This window comes from Scyliorhinus canicula, chromosome 20 (genome assembly GCF_902713615.1).
Source record: "Scyliorhinus canicula chromosome 20, sScyCan1.1, whole genome shotgun sequence".
NCBI lineage: Eukaryota > Metazoa > Chordata > Chondrichthyes > Carcharhiniformes > Scyliorhinidae > Scyliorhinus > Scyliorhinus canicula.
This window is the reverse complement of record NC_052165.1, coordinates 38,092,457-38,107,693: the sequence shown is the minus strand read 5'-3', so window position 1 is coordinate 38,107,693 and position 15,237 is coordinate 38,092,457. Positions and strand designations below refer to the sequence as shown.

General features: G+C 45.3%; 1 protein-coding gene across 2 annotated transcripts in view; it reads right to left on the bottom strand.

The window, feature by feature from the left end:
* kitlga (kit ligand a) overlaps positions 1-13,321 on the bottom strand; it is a 153,220-nt gene extending 139,899 nt beyond the window's left edge. For both annotated transcript variants that reach the window (XM_038781283.1, XM_038781284.1), the window contains exon 1: positions 12,781-13,321. In XM_038781283.1, the coding sequence (XP_038637211.1) occupies positions 12,781-12,795 (15 nt within the window). In that variant the 5' untranslated portion in view covers positions 12,796-13,321. The remainder of the gene's footprint in view (positions 1-12,780) is intronic.
* Positions 13,322-15,237: the final 1,916 nt, after the last annotated feature.

Sequence of the window (15,237 nt, the reverse complement as noted above, 5' to 3'; positions counted from 1 at the left end):
GGTTCCAATATCATTTCCTATTTTCTGAGGGCCATGAAGAGTGCAGTGGGTTTGTTTATTCAGACAGGACGTAACTTTTATTGACAACAATATTTACATTGCAGCAGTACTGGTTTCCCTCTCCAGCTGACTCTATTTATACAGCTGATAGGTTAACGATTGCTCCACCCCCTTATCAGGGAAGCTCATATTCCCAAGAGGGGTAATTAATTGTTCCTACCCAATAGGATCCGGGCACTTTACAACATCCCTCCTCACCAAAGTCCGAGGAATCCATCGAAGACCCTGGCGAAGGAGGGTGTCAGACTCTTTTGACATCAGGCTGAGTGTCATGTACACGAGGTGGCGGATTGGGCGACGTATATTGAGATGGTGAATGGTGCTTCTGAGATGAATGCCTTAATGGCTGCAAACCCATGGGCTGTGGACCCGAGGGCTCCCCCTCAGAGGTGTCCTGCGTGCCTATCTCGGAATCGAGAACGTCCGACATCTCAGCGTCCCAAATTTTCTTGGGGCTCTGTGGTAGCCCAAGTAGGCCGTAAATGCAGGGCCAGAGGAAGATCGAGGACGAGCATCCGCTGTAGCTGGATCTGGTATCTGCTGTGGCTGGAGAAGCAATTTCCGAGGGATCTGCCTAGGAAGCTGCCTCCTGGACCTAATGTGGTCTAGATGGTTACGTTGAACACGGCCCTGGGCTTGCACCTGGTAAGAAAGGAGAACGCCGGAGACACACTGAGCACCGCAGGTAAAATTGTGAACAAACACCAAGTTTCCGGGCGCAAACTGCCGGACAGGCCGATACCGAGAAGAGCAATGCCCCTGCTGTTCCTGATTGCGGCATACCTTCACGTCAATGTCTGAAAAAATCTAGCTGAGCTGGGTACAAAGTCTCTGGCCCATTAGGAGTTCTACCCCAGTCACCACGTGCAGTGTAGTCCTATAACAAAACAGAAAATGAGCCAGTCTAGTGTCCACGGACCCTCAAGACTGTTTCTTGATCCGCTACTTAAATGCCTGCACTGTGCGCTCAGCCAATCCATTGGAAGTCGGGTAGTATGGGGCGGTGCGAATATGCCATATCCCATTCATTTCAATAAAACCAGCAAACTCCTCACTTGTGAAAGGAGTGCCGTTGTCACGGACTTCGGGGAGGCCATTTGTGCAAAAAGATAAATGCATCTTCTCGATGGTCGCTCGGGATGTGGTTCCCACCATCCTTTGTATCTTGAGCCATTTTGAATGGATATCAATCATGGACTCCTGAAAAGGATTGAATGTATCTGTGCTCAAGGCTGCCCTGGCCATTCCCATTGATGCAGGGGCATGGTTGGCAGGAGCATCTGATGCTCCTGGCAAACGTGAAAGTGCTGGGCCATCTTCTCAATGTTGGTGTCGAGGCCCAATTACCATACGTAACTCCATGCAACATCTTCATCTGCGACTCGCCCGGATGACCATTGTGGAGGTCCTTCCAAATCAGCTCCTGCCTTTTATCTGGATGACCACATGCATCTCCCACAGTAGGATCCCATTCTCATCGCCAGTTTTGTGAGGGACACGAAGAGTCCAGCACGGGTTTATTCGTCAAACAGAAAGCAACTTTTATTTACAATATTTACACAGCACCTGTATTTCATACTGGCTCTCTCGCTCTAGCCGGTACCATCCTGGCAGGCTCTATCTATACAGCTGAAAGGTTATCAATTGCCCCATCCCTTGTTGAGGATCTCACATTCGTCAAGTCGCGGCAGGTTGTGTTTTCTGTGTACTCCTCCATTCAGCAGCAAACTGACTGCAGGCCAATTTCCGTTTGCTGCCCCCTCTGCTTCTTTGACCTGGAGTGAGGCGAGGGAAGGTTTTGGCTGGCCTGCTACTGGACTGAAGAAAGGGGTGGTGTGCTTTCTCACTCCTTCTGCTATGTTCTGTGTTGGCGTGGCTTCAGGTAATCATTGTTCCTGCCTTGAGAGTCTGCTGCTGGGAGCTGACAGCTGGGGGGGGGGGGGGGGGGGGGGGGGGGGGAGAGGAGGAGTACCTTGGATGTTACTGCAACTACCTGGAGGCTGGGTGTCTGCTTGCTGCTGCCCCGTCTGCTTCTTTGAACTGGAGTGAGGCAAGGGGAGGTGAATAAGGGGGAGGGGTGTGGCAAAAAAATAGATGGCATAGGCACTATGCATAGTTGCAGACAAGACAGAACTGGTTGATATCTTTGGCTGCAAGTGTCCTAACTCCAGCACACCAAATGGACAGCCGTTTGTGTTTTTGAAATGTAATTGCATGATTCTTCAATCATACGTCCTCAGGAGGTTGTACGTTGCATCTACACTGTGTAAGGATCCTCCTGTTTAAACCATGAATGTTCCCTGCTTCCCCTTTTCTTCATTTTATTGTTAACATTTGACAATTTGATCATGGGACTGTGCCTTTAATTTGAGCAGAACCTGGGCTGGTTTAAACTGGAGCTTGACCTTGACTTTACGAGAAGTGGCTTGTACCTTTAATTGAAAGCAGATTCCAGAAAGAGGTGCTGTTTTAGGCTGGTGATTGAAGATTGGCTGACATCATGGCTCACTCGATTTGATTGATGTGCCTGGTTCGCCAATAAATGGGCTCACAACGATTTAACTGATATGGCTGGTGGGCAATGAACAGCCCAGAAGGCTGTGATCCTCTCTGGCACCAGTGGTGATTGGATATCCCCCCCCCCCCCCCCCCCCCCCCCCCCCCCCCGAGATGCTTTTGAGGTTGGTTTTTGGAGTTTCACTATCTGTTCAGAAGCTGAAGTAGTAGCTCTGATTCTCTCTCAAAGATCTGATGAAGTCTTTCTAAAAACAAAATCCAGTGTAAGAACTCCCCCAGCAAGGCTAGGTGTTATTTCATTGAAACTACAAAGGATTGAGATTAAAACTCGGGCTGGAGGCTGGGTTTGAGGCGAGAGAAAGAATCTTAAAAGTTGACTCAAAAGGTGGATGTTTGAGTTGAAAGCCCAGCTTAATAAAGGCAAAGTATCTCTCCAGAAGTAATCCTACTGCCTGTGAGTACTGAATAAATGTTTCTGCTAGAAGACCATCATCAACTGTACACCAGTGGCTTTGATCACTCAGCGTGGTGGAAGGACAATCTGCTGCAAAGAATTCAACAACGAAAGCAAGGATTTTATCTTTCTTCTTGCCTTATCCCTATTATTCTTGCCCCTTTCCATCCCTCTGTGTCTGTTTGTCTGGTATGTGATTAGAGGATGGGATGGTTAAAGTGGGGTAGTAGGTTAGCTTGCTGTTATTCCATTGTAATTACTGCATAATTCATCTTTGTTTCTATTGTAAATAAACAGTAAATGTGTTTCAACTTACAAACCTGGTGACTAAATTATTGGCCAGCCAAGGGCCAAAGATTATGGGGACTTTATAAGAATTATTGGTTTATTCACTTGTGTTACGATTCTGGGGCCTGTAGGGCTAGCCCAGGGTTTTGTAACAATTGCAACTTTTACAAGTCAATGCAAAGCAAGTCCATTTCATAGCAATATCAATGGACCCTCAGGCTGCAGCGGAATCGGGACCTGATTCCACATTGCCAAAGGTACAGTTGTTCCAAAGAGATGCTTTCCGTCTGCTTTGCTGATGCAAAAACATCATTCTTTTATTCATTCATAGGATGCGGACATCGCTGGCAAGGCCAGTATTTATTTCCGATCTCTAATTACCCCTGAACTGAGTGGCTTGCTTGGCCATTTCAGAGGGCAGTTCAGAGTCAGCGCATTACAGGTCTGGAGTAACAAGCAGGCCAGACCAGCTAAGGATGGCAGATTTCCTTCCCAAATGGTCATCATTAACAATAATAGATGTGAGGACAGCATTAGTGGTGTTAGTTCCTTCCTTCCTCTGCTCCGGAATTTGGGTTTACAAATGTTACACATTCATAAGCCATTTACCTGATTCTCACAGTCACATTTTGGTATGCATCATTGAATGTTCATAATAATACAACCCTTTTTATTAATACATAATCTGTTTTTATTTTAATAATTTTCCACAACTACGTTATGTTTTATATGAATGCACAATGAACATAAGACTTTCAGAATTACAGAGAACCAGAGGGACTTTGGAGTGCATGTCCATAGTTTCCTGAAGGCAGCCGGACAGGTAGGTGAGGCGGTATTCTTGCCTTTATTAACAGAGGCAGAGAATATAAGAGGGAGATTATGATGGAGCTGTATAAAACTCTAGAGTATTGTGTGCGCTGTTCTGGTTGCCACACTATAGGAAAAATGTGATTGCACGAGAAAGGGTGCAGAGGAGATTCACCAGGATGTTGCCTGGGCTGGGGTTCTCAGCTATGAAGAGAGGCTGATTAGGCTGTTGGGTTTTTCTCCTTAGAGCAGAGCAGGCTGAGGCAGAGCCTGATTGAGGTCTCCAAAATTATGTGAGACATAGATAGGAAGAACATTTTCCCCTTTGTAGAGGGGTCAATAACCAGGGGGCATAGATTTAAGGGAAGGGGCAGGAAATTTCGAGGGAAGAAAACTTTTTCACTCAGAGGGTAGTGGGAATCTGAAACTTACTGCCCAGAAGGGTGGTAGATATGGAAACCCTCACAACATTTAAGAAGCATTTAGATGGGGCAGCATGATGGCATAGTGGTTAGCATGGCTGCCTCACAGCAGCCGGGTCCCAGGTTCAATTCCAGCCTTGGGTGACTGTGTGGAGTTTCTATGTTTCCCCATTGACTACGTGTGCATTTTCTCCGGGTGCTTTGTTTTCCTCCCACAGTCCAAAGATGTCCAGGTTAGGTGGATTGACCATGCTAAATTCCTCCTTGGTGTCCAAGGATGTGTAGATTAGAGGGGTTTACAGGGATAGAGCCCTTTCAGAGGGTCGTGCAGACTCAATGGGTCGAATGGCCTCCTTCTGCGCAGTAGGAATTCTGAACCTTGATGATCAAAAATCTGTCTAACTCAGCCTTGAATATATTCAATAACCTAGTCTCCACCGCTCTCTGGGGACGAGTGAGCAACTGTGGTCTGGAACGATCTGCAGATTCAATCTAACACTCGCGAGGGAATTGGGTGAGTACTTGCAAGGGGAGAAAAATTGCAGAGCTGTTGGGAACGCGCAGGGGAGTGAATGGAGAGCTCTTTCAGAGAGCCAGCACAGACACAATAGGCTGAATAGCCTCCTTCTGTGCTACATCATTCGACAATTCACCGATTAATACGACTAATGATAGTTAGCCCAACTAGATAGCCAGGTTGGATTGCAGCCAATCAGAATAAAATTAACTTAAAGTATTGGTTAGGTAGCAGTAGCAAGAAGATTTTACAGGCTATTTGCAGCACGGAAACAGGCCATTCAGTCCAACTATTATTTATGCTCCTCATGAGCTACTTCCCATCCTCATTGAACCCACCTCCATCAACATTTTGAAACTTACATTTAACTTAAGCCTTGCTCTGCTTCAAGTGCAAATGTTGGAGCAGGGTTCAGAGATTGAGGCCATGGAGAGTTTCTGAATGTGAGGATGAGAATTTTAAATTGAGAAATTTTTGTATCGAGAGTCAATGTAGGTCAGCAAGCAGAGGAATTGGACTTGGTACAAATTAGGAAATATGCTGCAGAATTAGGAGTTCAACCATAGAATCCCTACAGTGCAGAAGGAGGCCATTCAACCCAAGGATTCTGCACGACCCTCTGAAAGAGCACTTACCTAGGTCCACTCCATCTCCGTAACCTCACCTTTGGGAACTATGGGGCAATTTTACCATGGCCAATCCACCTGAGCTGCACATCGTTTGACTGCGGGAGGAAACCAGGGCACCCGGAGGAAACCCACGCAAACACTGGGAGAACGTACACAGTCACCCAAGGCTGAGAGTGAACCCTGCCTCTGGTGCTGTGAGGCAACAGTGCTAACCACTGTGCCACCCTAATTCAGAAGAAAAAAAAAACTTGTATCTTTTGTGACCTCAGGTCGTCCCAAAGCACTCCGCAGCCAGTTAAATACTTTTGAAGTATGAAGCAATGTTGTAATGTGGAAAACATGGGGCCAACTTGTACATAAATAGCTCTAGGGTTGCCAACCTCCCTCCAGGATTGGCCTGGAGCCTCCAGGCATTAAAGTTAATCTCCAGGACACTGCTGTGTGCAATGCTGGAGGTAAAATCATAAGGATATTAAACACGTTTTTTTGTCATTTTATTTGAACATTTCTCTGGCAGATGTAAAAGGTATCGAAAATGGGAGGCGGGGGAAGGCTGACAGTCAAGCATCATCCAATTGGGTAATGAGTTTTTTGCTTTCCAATTGGTGTAGGAGTGTGTCACAAGGACGGATGTGTTGGCCGACTAAGGGCTGGAGCGTGGGGACGTCATGTGATGAAATCTCCAGGAATACAGTTAGTCACAGTCGACAAATCTAGCTAGCTCCCACAAACAGTAATGTAATAATGAGCAGATTTATTTTTGGTGATTTGGGTTGGGATGATAAATATTGACCAGGGCTCCCGGGATAACTCCCCTGCTTTTCTTCAAAAATGAAGCCACTATGGGATCTTTTACACTCCCTGAGAAAATAACCTTGTTTTACTTCCAATTCTCTTCCTGCACCTAGTGATGTACCAAGACAAATTTTGCCTGTTTACAGGACTAGTAATTCCCGGAGCTAGTCTGTTGCCAGGAACTTATGGCTTGAGGGGCAGGACTGGGATGAATGTAAGAAATTGTCATATTTTAGAATTTTTGCAGTAACGTTATTAAAACCTGGCTTACGATGCATACAGACAGTATAACTGCTAGAGTGGTTATTAAGGTGTCGTAGAAGTGTGGTAATCATTGATTTGCAGGCGTAGTGTTCTGCTGATAGATCTTGAGAACTATTTACTTGCTTTCAGATAGCTAGCAAATGGAATATTGTTCAAGTTTGAAGGACTCCTGGGTGTAGATAGTTTGAGGGGTATTGTCTTTGGTCCTAGCTAAACAAGTCAAGGGACATCTTGTAAGAAAAGATAAAAGAATGCCCTATGTTTTGGGTACAGATGATGTAGTTAATGGGAAGAGCCAAGTCTGTCTGAAGAGTCAGTGTGTCCCAGAACTCTAATTTGAACAGAAGCTGTTTCAGTTTTGGTCCTGAAAGGTTCTCTCCCCAAAGATTCTGCACAGAGAGAAGTAAGTAAAATCCTGGTGTTAGCTTTATTCAAGAGTGTTATTTAATATATATTAGTGTGCTTAATTGGAATATAGTGGCAGGTTTAGGAAGTATGTTAAGATTTCCTCATTTACTTAAGAAAAGTTGTAACTGTTAACTGTAAAGTTATTTTTTTTGTGGCTAATGTGGTTAATTCTGTGATTAAATTAAAATTTGTTTTAACATTAAAGATACCTATTTGTTAGTGTAATCACTCCTGTGCAGTAACATTTCCTCAGTTTTACAAATTGAAAATAGTGGGATCCTAATTCCACTCTACATCAAGCTTGGCTGACCAAGAGTCTCTCCGGCTCTTGCCTCTAGCCATTGCTGTGTTGGAAAGATTTGCAGGTCGACACACTCAACCTTTTTTGACTGTGTTATGAATGCACCTTCCTGGGCCATCAAATCCTGGGGTGGGACTTGAACCCGGAGCTTTTGGTTCAGAGGCAGTGGTGTTACCCACTGCACCACAAGATCTCCTCCTTTCTTTAAGCTCTCAACCCTTATGACCACGCTGTGCCAATCTAGATACATGCACTCATTTGAACTCACTGTTGATTCAGTTTATCAGAGTGCTTTTTCACCAAGCCACTGATGCATAAGATGGGAGTGTGGTCAGGGGGGATGACATTATTTCTCTCATTCTATCTTTAAGATTTCTCTCATTCGATCTTTAAGAAACTTCACTCCAATGACATGCACTCAACTGTGATGAGAAAGGGAGGAGGATCTCCAGCCGTTCATTCCTCTAATTGCAAGGGAGCTTGCTCTGCTTTGCAAGTTGAACTGCAATGACGAAGGGAAGCAATTATTAAAATTCCCCTGCTTGTGCAGGCTTTTTGGTCGGAGCAGTCCTTCCACCCCAGGCTAAACAATGGAGAAGGAGCCAGATTTTTATCTCGCAATAAAGCAATGCTTCAGGTCAAACCACTTAGCTGCTTTGTCAGGCCAGGAATGTTTTTGTGATTTTTTTTCTCCAGTTGGATTGTAACTCACAAAACCTGCACTGCATGCTCAGGAATGCCTGAGCTGCCAACCCTCATTTCACCAATTGCTAATAGTGATCAATGTGTGTGATTACATCCACTTTGCATTTGCCATAATTAAGAAGCGTTAGTGTTTCAATAGCAAATCCCCTACCCTTTGCGAAACAAAAATATTCTCAATAGTAAGTCCGATATCATGAAATGCTTCAAGCGGCTAGCCATGAGACGGATCAAAGCCAGCCTCTCGGACAGTCTCGATCCACTGCAGTTTGCCTATCACCGCAACCGGTCCACAGCAGATGCTATCTCCCTGGCTCTACAATCAATACTCGAACACCCCGACAACAAGGACACCAAAGTAACACTGCAGTTCATAGACTACAGCACCGTCTTCAACACCATTATCCCGACTAGACTACCAACCAAACTCTGCAATCTTGGACTTGATCTCTCCCTGTGCTGTTGGATCCTTGATTTACTCACCAACAGACCACAATATGTCAGGACAGGCAACAGCACCTCCTCCACAATAGTCCTCAACACCGGGGTCCCGCAAGGATGTGTGCTCAGTCCTCTACTGTACTCCCTGTACACACATGGCTGTGTGGCAAGACTTAACTCCGGCTCAATCGGCAAGTTTGCGGATGATACGACTGTGGTGGGCCATATCTCAAACAACGACAAATCAGACTACAGGAGGGAGATAAATCACTTGGTTGCATGGTGTACCAAAAACAACCTCTCTCTAAATGTCGGAAAGGCCAAGGAACTGATCATCGACTTTAGAAAGTGGAGTTTGACACACACTCCTGTCTGCATCAATGGCGCCGAACTGGAGATGGTCGATAGCTTTAAGTTCCTTGGGGGTCACCATCACCAACAGTCTGTCCTGGTCAACTCATGTTGATGCAACAATCAAGAAAGTCCAACAATGTATCTACTTCTTGCGGAAGCTAAAAAAATTCTGCATCGACTCCCTCAAACCTCTATAGATGTGCGATAGAGAGCTGCATCCGGCTGCATCACAGCTTGGTATAGCAACTGCTCGGTCCAAGATCACAAGAAACTGCAGAGTGTGATGAACTCAGGCCAACGCATAACACAAATTTGCCACCCTCACATTGATTCTGTATACACCTCTCGCTGCCTCAGGAAGGCAGACAGCATTATCAGAGACCCCTCCCACCCAGGCATTGCCTTCTTCCAGACCCTTCCATCAGGCAGAAGGTACAGAAGTTTGAAGACATGCACATCCAGACATAGGAACAGCTTCTTCTCCACACCTGCAAGACTCAAAGACTCCCCCTCGGATTGATCTATTCCCTGTAAGAAAACTTTATTTGGCCCTTATTCCACACTGTAACCAATCACTGTTTGTCGATGTGCCACTTGTCAATGTACTCTGTTGATTATTCTTTTTGTCCACTTTGTACGTACTGTGTACATTCCCTCAGCCACAGAACAATACTTTTCATTGTACTTTGGTACATGTGACAATAAATCTAATCAAAAATCACATGTTAATTGACGTCAGGAGGGAGGGATTTGCATTTAAGTGACACTTTTCACAACTATTGGACAATTCAATGCACTTACAACCAATGATGAAGTGTAGTCACTGCTGCAGGAAACACAGCAGCCAAAGTTATGAAGATCCGATAATCTGATTTCATGATGTTGATTGAAGGGTAGAAATTGGTTAGGATATTGGGGAGAACTGGTGCAGTGGTAACATCACTGAATCCAGAGGCCCAGTCCAATGCTCTGAGATAGGAGTTCAAATCCCACCATGGCAACTTGAACTCAATTAATAGATCACTACGCTCAGCTGAAAAAGATCAGTTGGGAGAGTGTTAGACTGAAGATCTAACGGTTTGATCCTGGGTTTCAGCATGTAGCCATATGTTGGCTTCCTTTGCTACCTGCTAATTGGCACACCTGCTCTTCATCAAAATGGTGCCATGGATAAGCAACCAGGTGGGGCCTCAGTTTAGCTTTTACATCCCAAAACTGGCACTTCCGCAAGTGCAGAATTCCCTCAATACAACGTACATTTTTGGTTCTGTGCTCCCGGAATAGGCACAAACCCAAGAGGTGAGAACATTCCTTCCTGAGCCACAACTGACACTTATGTTTATGAATAGTCATAATGACTTCAACATCCTATTAGAGGAGTTCCCTTAAAAGGAATAGCTAAATAAATAACTAAACATCATCCATGCCCTCCCCCTTCCTTCACCATCATCTGTGTTACACATGGACAATGTCACATTATATCAGCTAGTTTATGGTAATATTTGTCACATCTGTGGCATGCCAAAGTCTTGTAGCGCAGTGATTACCGTCCCTGCCTCAAACCCAGCTCTGGGTTCAAATCCCACTCCGGGACTTGATGGCCAAGGGAGGCATGTTGACAATGCAGCCAAACAGGTTTAGAATCAACTTGCAAATCCCTCCAACACATGTCCTTGCCTGATCATAAAACAGGGAGAAATAAAAAAAGGGAGAGATTCCTGGCCAACCAGGTGGTGGAATCTCCACCTTTGCTATGCATAGTTCTAGACTACAACATGTATGTAGAAGTGGTGTTGCCACTTCAACACCATTATATACTATAAAAGCAAAATACTGCAGATGCTGAAAATCTGAAATTAAAAACAGAAAATGCTGAATAAACTCAGCGAGTCTGGTCGCATAAGTTGAGAGAAGCAGAGTTGCCGTTTCAAATCTAAATGACCCTTCTACAGAACTGAAGCAAGGCAGAAAGGTAAAGGATTTTAAGGCTGGTAGGGCGGTGGAGGAAGTGGAGCATAATAAAAGAGCTGGGATAGATCAAGCAAAGGAGATATTGACAAATTTGTCATGGACATTAGATAAAATGGAGTGCTGATGGTGCCATTATGAATGAAAATCGCTTATTGTCACGAGTCGGCTTCAATTAAGTTACTGTGAAAAGCCCCTAGTCGCCACATTCCGGCGCCTGTCCGGGGAGGCTGGTACGGGAATCGAACAGTGCTGCTGGCCTGCTTTAAAAGCCAGCAATTTAGCTGAGTGAGCTAAACCAGCCCATTAAGGGATGAAGATAGCTAATAGTGGCAAAAGATGTGATAGCAGAATGTGCTAATGAGAGCAAATGAGCAACCAGGGACAGGTGGCCACATGGGGGGGGGGGGGGGGGGGGGGGGGGGGGGGGGAGAAAGAGGGCGAGGGTGGGGTTGTGTTGGGACAGACAACGAATTTCAAAAGGGAGGGTTAAGATGGAGGGGAAAGCTTACTGTCTAAAGTTGTTGAACTCAAATGTCAGTACAGAAGGCTGCAATGTACCCAATTGGAAAAGGAGGTGTTGTTCTTTCAGTTTGCGTTGGGCTTCACTGGAGCTTGCAGAAGGTAGCCTAGCATGGACATGTGGGTCATGAGAGCAAGATGCTGAGTTCAAATGGCACTACACACTAACTCACTCTGTCCCCCTCCACTGCTCAATTAAACTGGCTGCTGGTGCATTAACTCTTTGATTTGAAAAGTCTCAGTCTCCTCTTCTGGTTCCTCCAAGGCTTTGGTCCCTTCTCATCTCCGAGAAACCTCCAGATTCCCTGCCCTGCTTCAATTCTGGTTTCCTGAGCACCCCTGGTTTTCATCAGTCCACCACCAGTGGGCGCTCCTTCAGCTGTCTGGACCCTGAGCTCTGATCCCTCGCTGAACCCCTCTCTCTCTCTCTCTCTCCTTTAAAATCCCGCTGAAGGGATGTCTCCTTGCTCAAGTGCCGACTCGCCCCTCCTAATGTCTCCTCTGGCTCCGTGTCAGTGCGCATGGCTCCCGTGGGAAGCCTCGGACAGGTGCTATATAAATGCAAAGTTGCTGCTGTTGGAAGCTGGCTGGCCTGGCCAGTATCGCAAAATAGTGAAGAATGAGACTGGTCTCCAAATCTATGGTAATTCCCAATAAAATGATATTAAAATCTGACGGTGAAAACCTCTGCCCTGTTCAAGTGTGTTTGCTAATCGATGGGGGTCTGCGGCACAACCATCCTTGGATTCGAGCTTTAGATCTTGCCCCCGGTTTTACTCCCAAAACTTTTGAAACCGCTGCTGATTCGCGCCTCTTTCGGCTGCAGTCTTTTCATGTCAGGAAACCTGTTTGATTGCTGAAGGAGTGATTACCTGAACTGAAACATCTTTTATTGAGGGAAATAACTCCTTTATAGTTCTGCTGCCACGTTACACTCTGTGCATCTGCCTCAAGGGAGGACGAATGCAGCAATTGAAAGAGTCAGGAACGTTCGACTTCACCACCAATTGCGACACAGTAACCCGGTTTTCCCAGCAGAGAGACACACACAAGCATGTGTCAGTATCCATTAAAATCAGGCTGTAAAGATTTTGCATGGCAATCTCTAATCAGCCAGGGACTCACCTGGACTAACCCACCCACACACACGTGGAGACTGTTACCCAATGTTAATGTGGAATTGCCTCAATCCCAGGGTATATATATATATATACACACACCACCCCCGAGTATAATTGTAAGCAGTTGCCAAAATAATAATTTCTGCGGCCCCCACACAGAACCTGATTGAGATGCTAGTGCAGCATTTAAAAACACAATCTACTCACATTTGCCTCCTTCATAAGGAATCTCGATGATTTCTCTCTCTCCCCTTCACAACTGGATCCTGTTGAATTGCTCCCCCTGGAGCAGCCGCATATTGTCCAAGAACACAAACACTCCTGCAATTGCAAGGTCCGAGCTCACTGACTTATTCCCCTCTCTCCTCTCTCTCTTCTCCCAGCAAGTGTTTATCCAGAGAAGAAATTCCGGCAGCTTCCTTTCCCAGAATGAGCAGACACGCCTGCTTCAAAGTGTTTGGCACCGAAAGGACATGGGTAGTGTGAGAGTTTCATGTACGACGGAGAGACTTTCAGCGGCTTGGAGCTAAGGAATGAGAGATCTGAGAAAACAGGGGGGACCCCCTTGGCAGGCATTTGCTTCTAACTGCAAAGCTTAATTCCACAACACCTTTTTTTTTAAAAAGGTCGCTTAATTTCAGTTCGGGAATTTGCATTCAAAGGTCCACAACAGTACCCAGGGCGGTTTGAATCCGTCCATTTATTGACGCCTATAAAGTAGTGTTGGATTTTGAATCTATCTCTGGGATTACTGTGGCTATCATCTACAGCCCTGCATAAACCAACAGAATGATGACCAACTTGCGTTGATATAGCGCCTTCAGGACGTTTCAAAGAGCTTTACAGCCACCCCCCCCCCCCCCCCCCCCCCCCAACATGTACAGATGCAGCAGTGTGTACCATCTACAAGATCCATTTAGGAACTCACCAAGTTCCAAACCAGTGACCTCTACCACCTAGAAGGACAGGATACACCACCACCTCCAAGCTAAACACTATCCTGAATTGGAAATATATCACCAGTCCTTCAGTGACGCTGGGTCAAAATCCTGGAACTCCTTCCCCAATAGCACAGGGACTGCAGTGGTTCAAGATGGCGGCTCACCACTACCTTCTCAAGGGTCATTAGGGATGGGTAATAAATACTGCCCTAGCCAGTCCTATGAATGAATACGTGGGTCTCACCTCCATAACCCAAATATGGCCAAGCTAAATTGACGGAAATGCGGCAGCCAACTTGTACACAGCAAGATCCCACAAAGAGCATGGTGATTACAAACGGATCATTTTTTTTTCAGTGCTGTTGATTCAGGGATAATATTGGCCATGACACTGGGGAGAATTTGCCTGCTCTTCTTTTCGACAGTGCCGTGGGTTCTGTTCCGCCCACTCCTCGGAGAAGGCAGCCAGAGTCTCAAAAATCACAGTATACAATCACCCTCCAAAAAGATAGCTTGTTCAGTTCAGTTCTCCATCAGTTTTCTCTCTTGGAGCAACAAACAACTTATTTGAAGTATCTAACAGACATTTGAGGTCCTTTGGGGCACACTATGCCTTGATTGTAAAATTATCATCCTTGTTTTCAGATGCTCTATGGTCTAACCCATCGCTATCTCTCACAGCTCATCCAGCCCCACAATCCATTGAAATATATGCACTCCTTTAACTCTGACCTCTAGTGTATTGCCGATTGTAAGCGTTTCACCATTGGTAGCTGTGCCTTTAGCTGCCTTTCAACAAGCTTTGGAATCCCTCCCTAAAACTCCTGATTCTCTGGCTCTCATTTCTCCTTTAAGGCATGCCTTAAAACCAAACTCCTTTGACTAGGTCTTTGCCAACTTCTTTAATATCTCCTTCAGTGATACAGCATCTTATTTTACTTTACAATGCTCCTGGAAAGCACCTTGGGGTATTTTAGTCAGTTAAAAGCACTCCAAAAACATGAGTAATTGTTCTTGTGTCTTGGCCAACATTTATTCTTTAATCAACATCTTAAACTGGATTATCTGGTCATTAGTACATTACTATTTGCGGAATATACTATGCACAAATTTACGAGACAGAACTAAAAAATTTACCTTTCAGGATATATTTCCATGTATGACCTCACACTGGTTTGTAGGTTACCAGGAAAAAGCAGCTAATAGTATAAGTGGCTTCAAGAGAAAATGTAGGTCGAGGGCTTGTGGATTTCTTGATCCTAATGAGGTGAGTATCAAAACATGCCTATTTGCTACAATGAAATACAGTTGAAGTGTCAGCATTCCTGCACGAGAGGGGGAGATGGTCTTGGGGTTTAGGCCGGGGAGGGAGCGACGTCTGGACGTCTTTGGGTCTCAAGGGAAGGGGGCCCCCAATCAGAAGAGAGTTCTGATGGAGACTTCCCCTCCCCCCTCCAATCACCTTCCTGCTCAAGACCTAACTTTCTTTATTCTCAAGTTCCCCCCATGTCTTTCGTCCTCCATAAACCTTCCCTTAAGTTCATTATGAAGCCCTATTAAGAGGAGGTGACTGTGTACTGATAATGTCAATGAACTAGTAATCCGGATGCCCAGGCTAATGCTCTAGCCACACAGAAACAGCTGGTGGAATGTAAATTCAATTAATTAATAAATCCGCCTCAGTAATGGTGACCATTAAACTATCATTGATTTTTTATAAAAG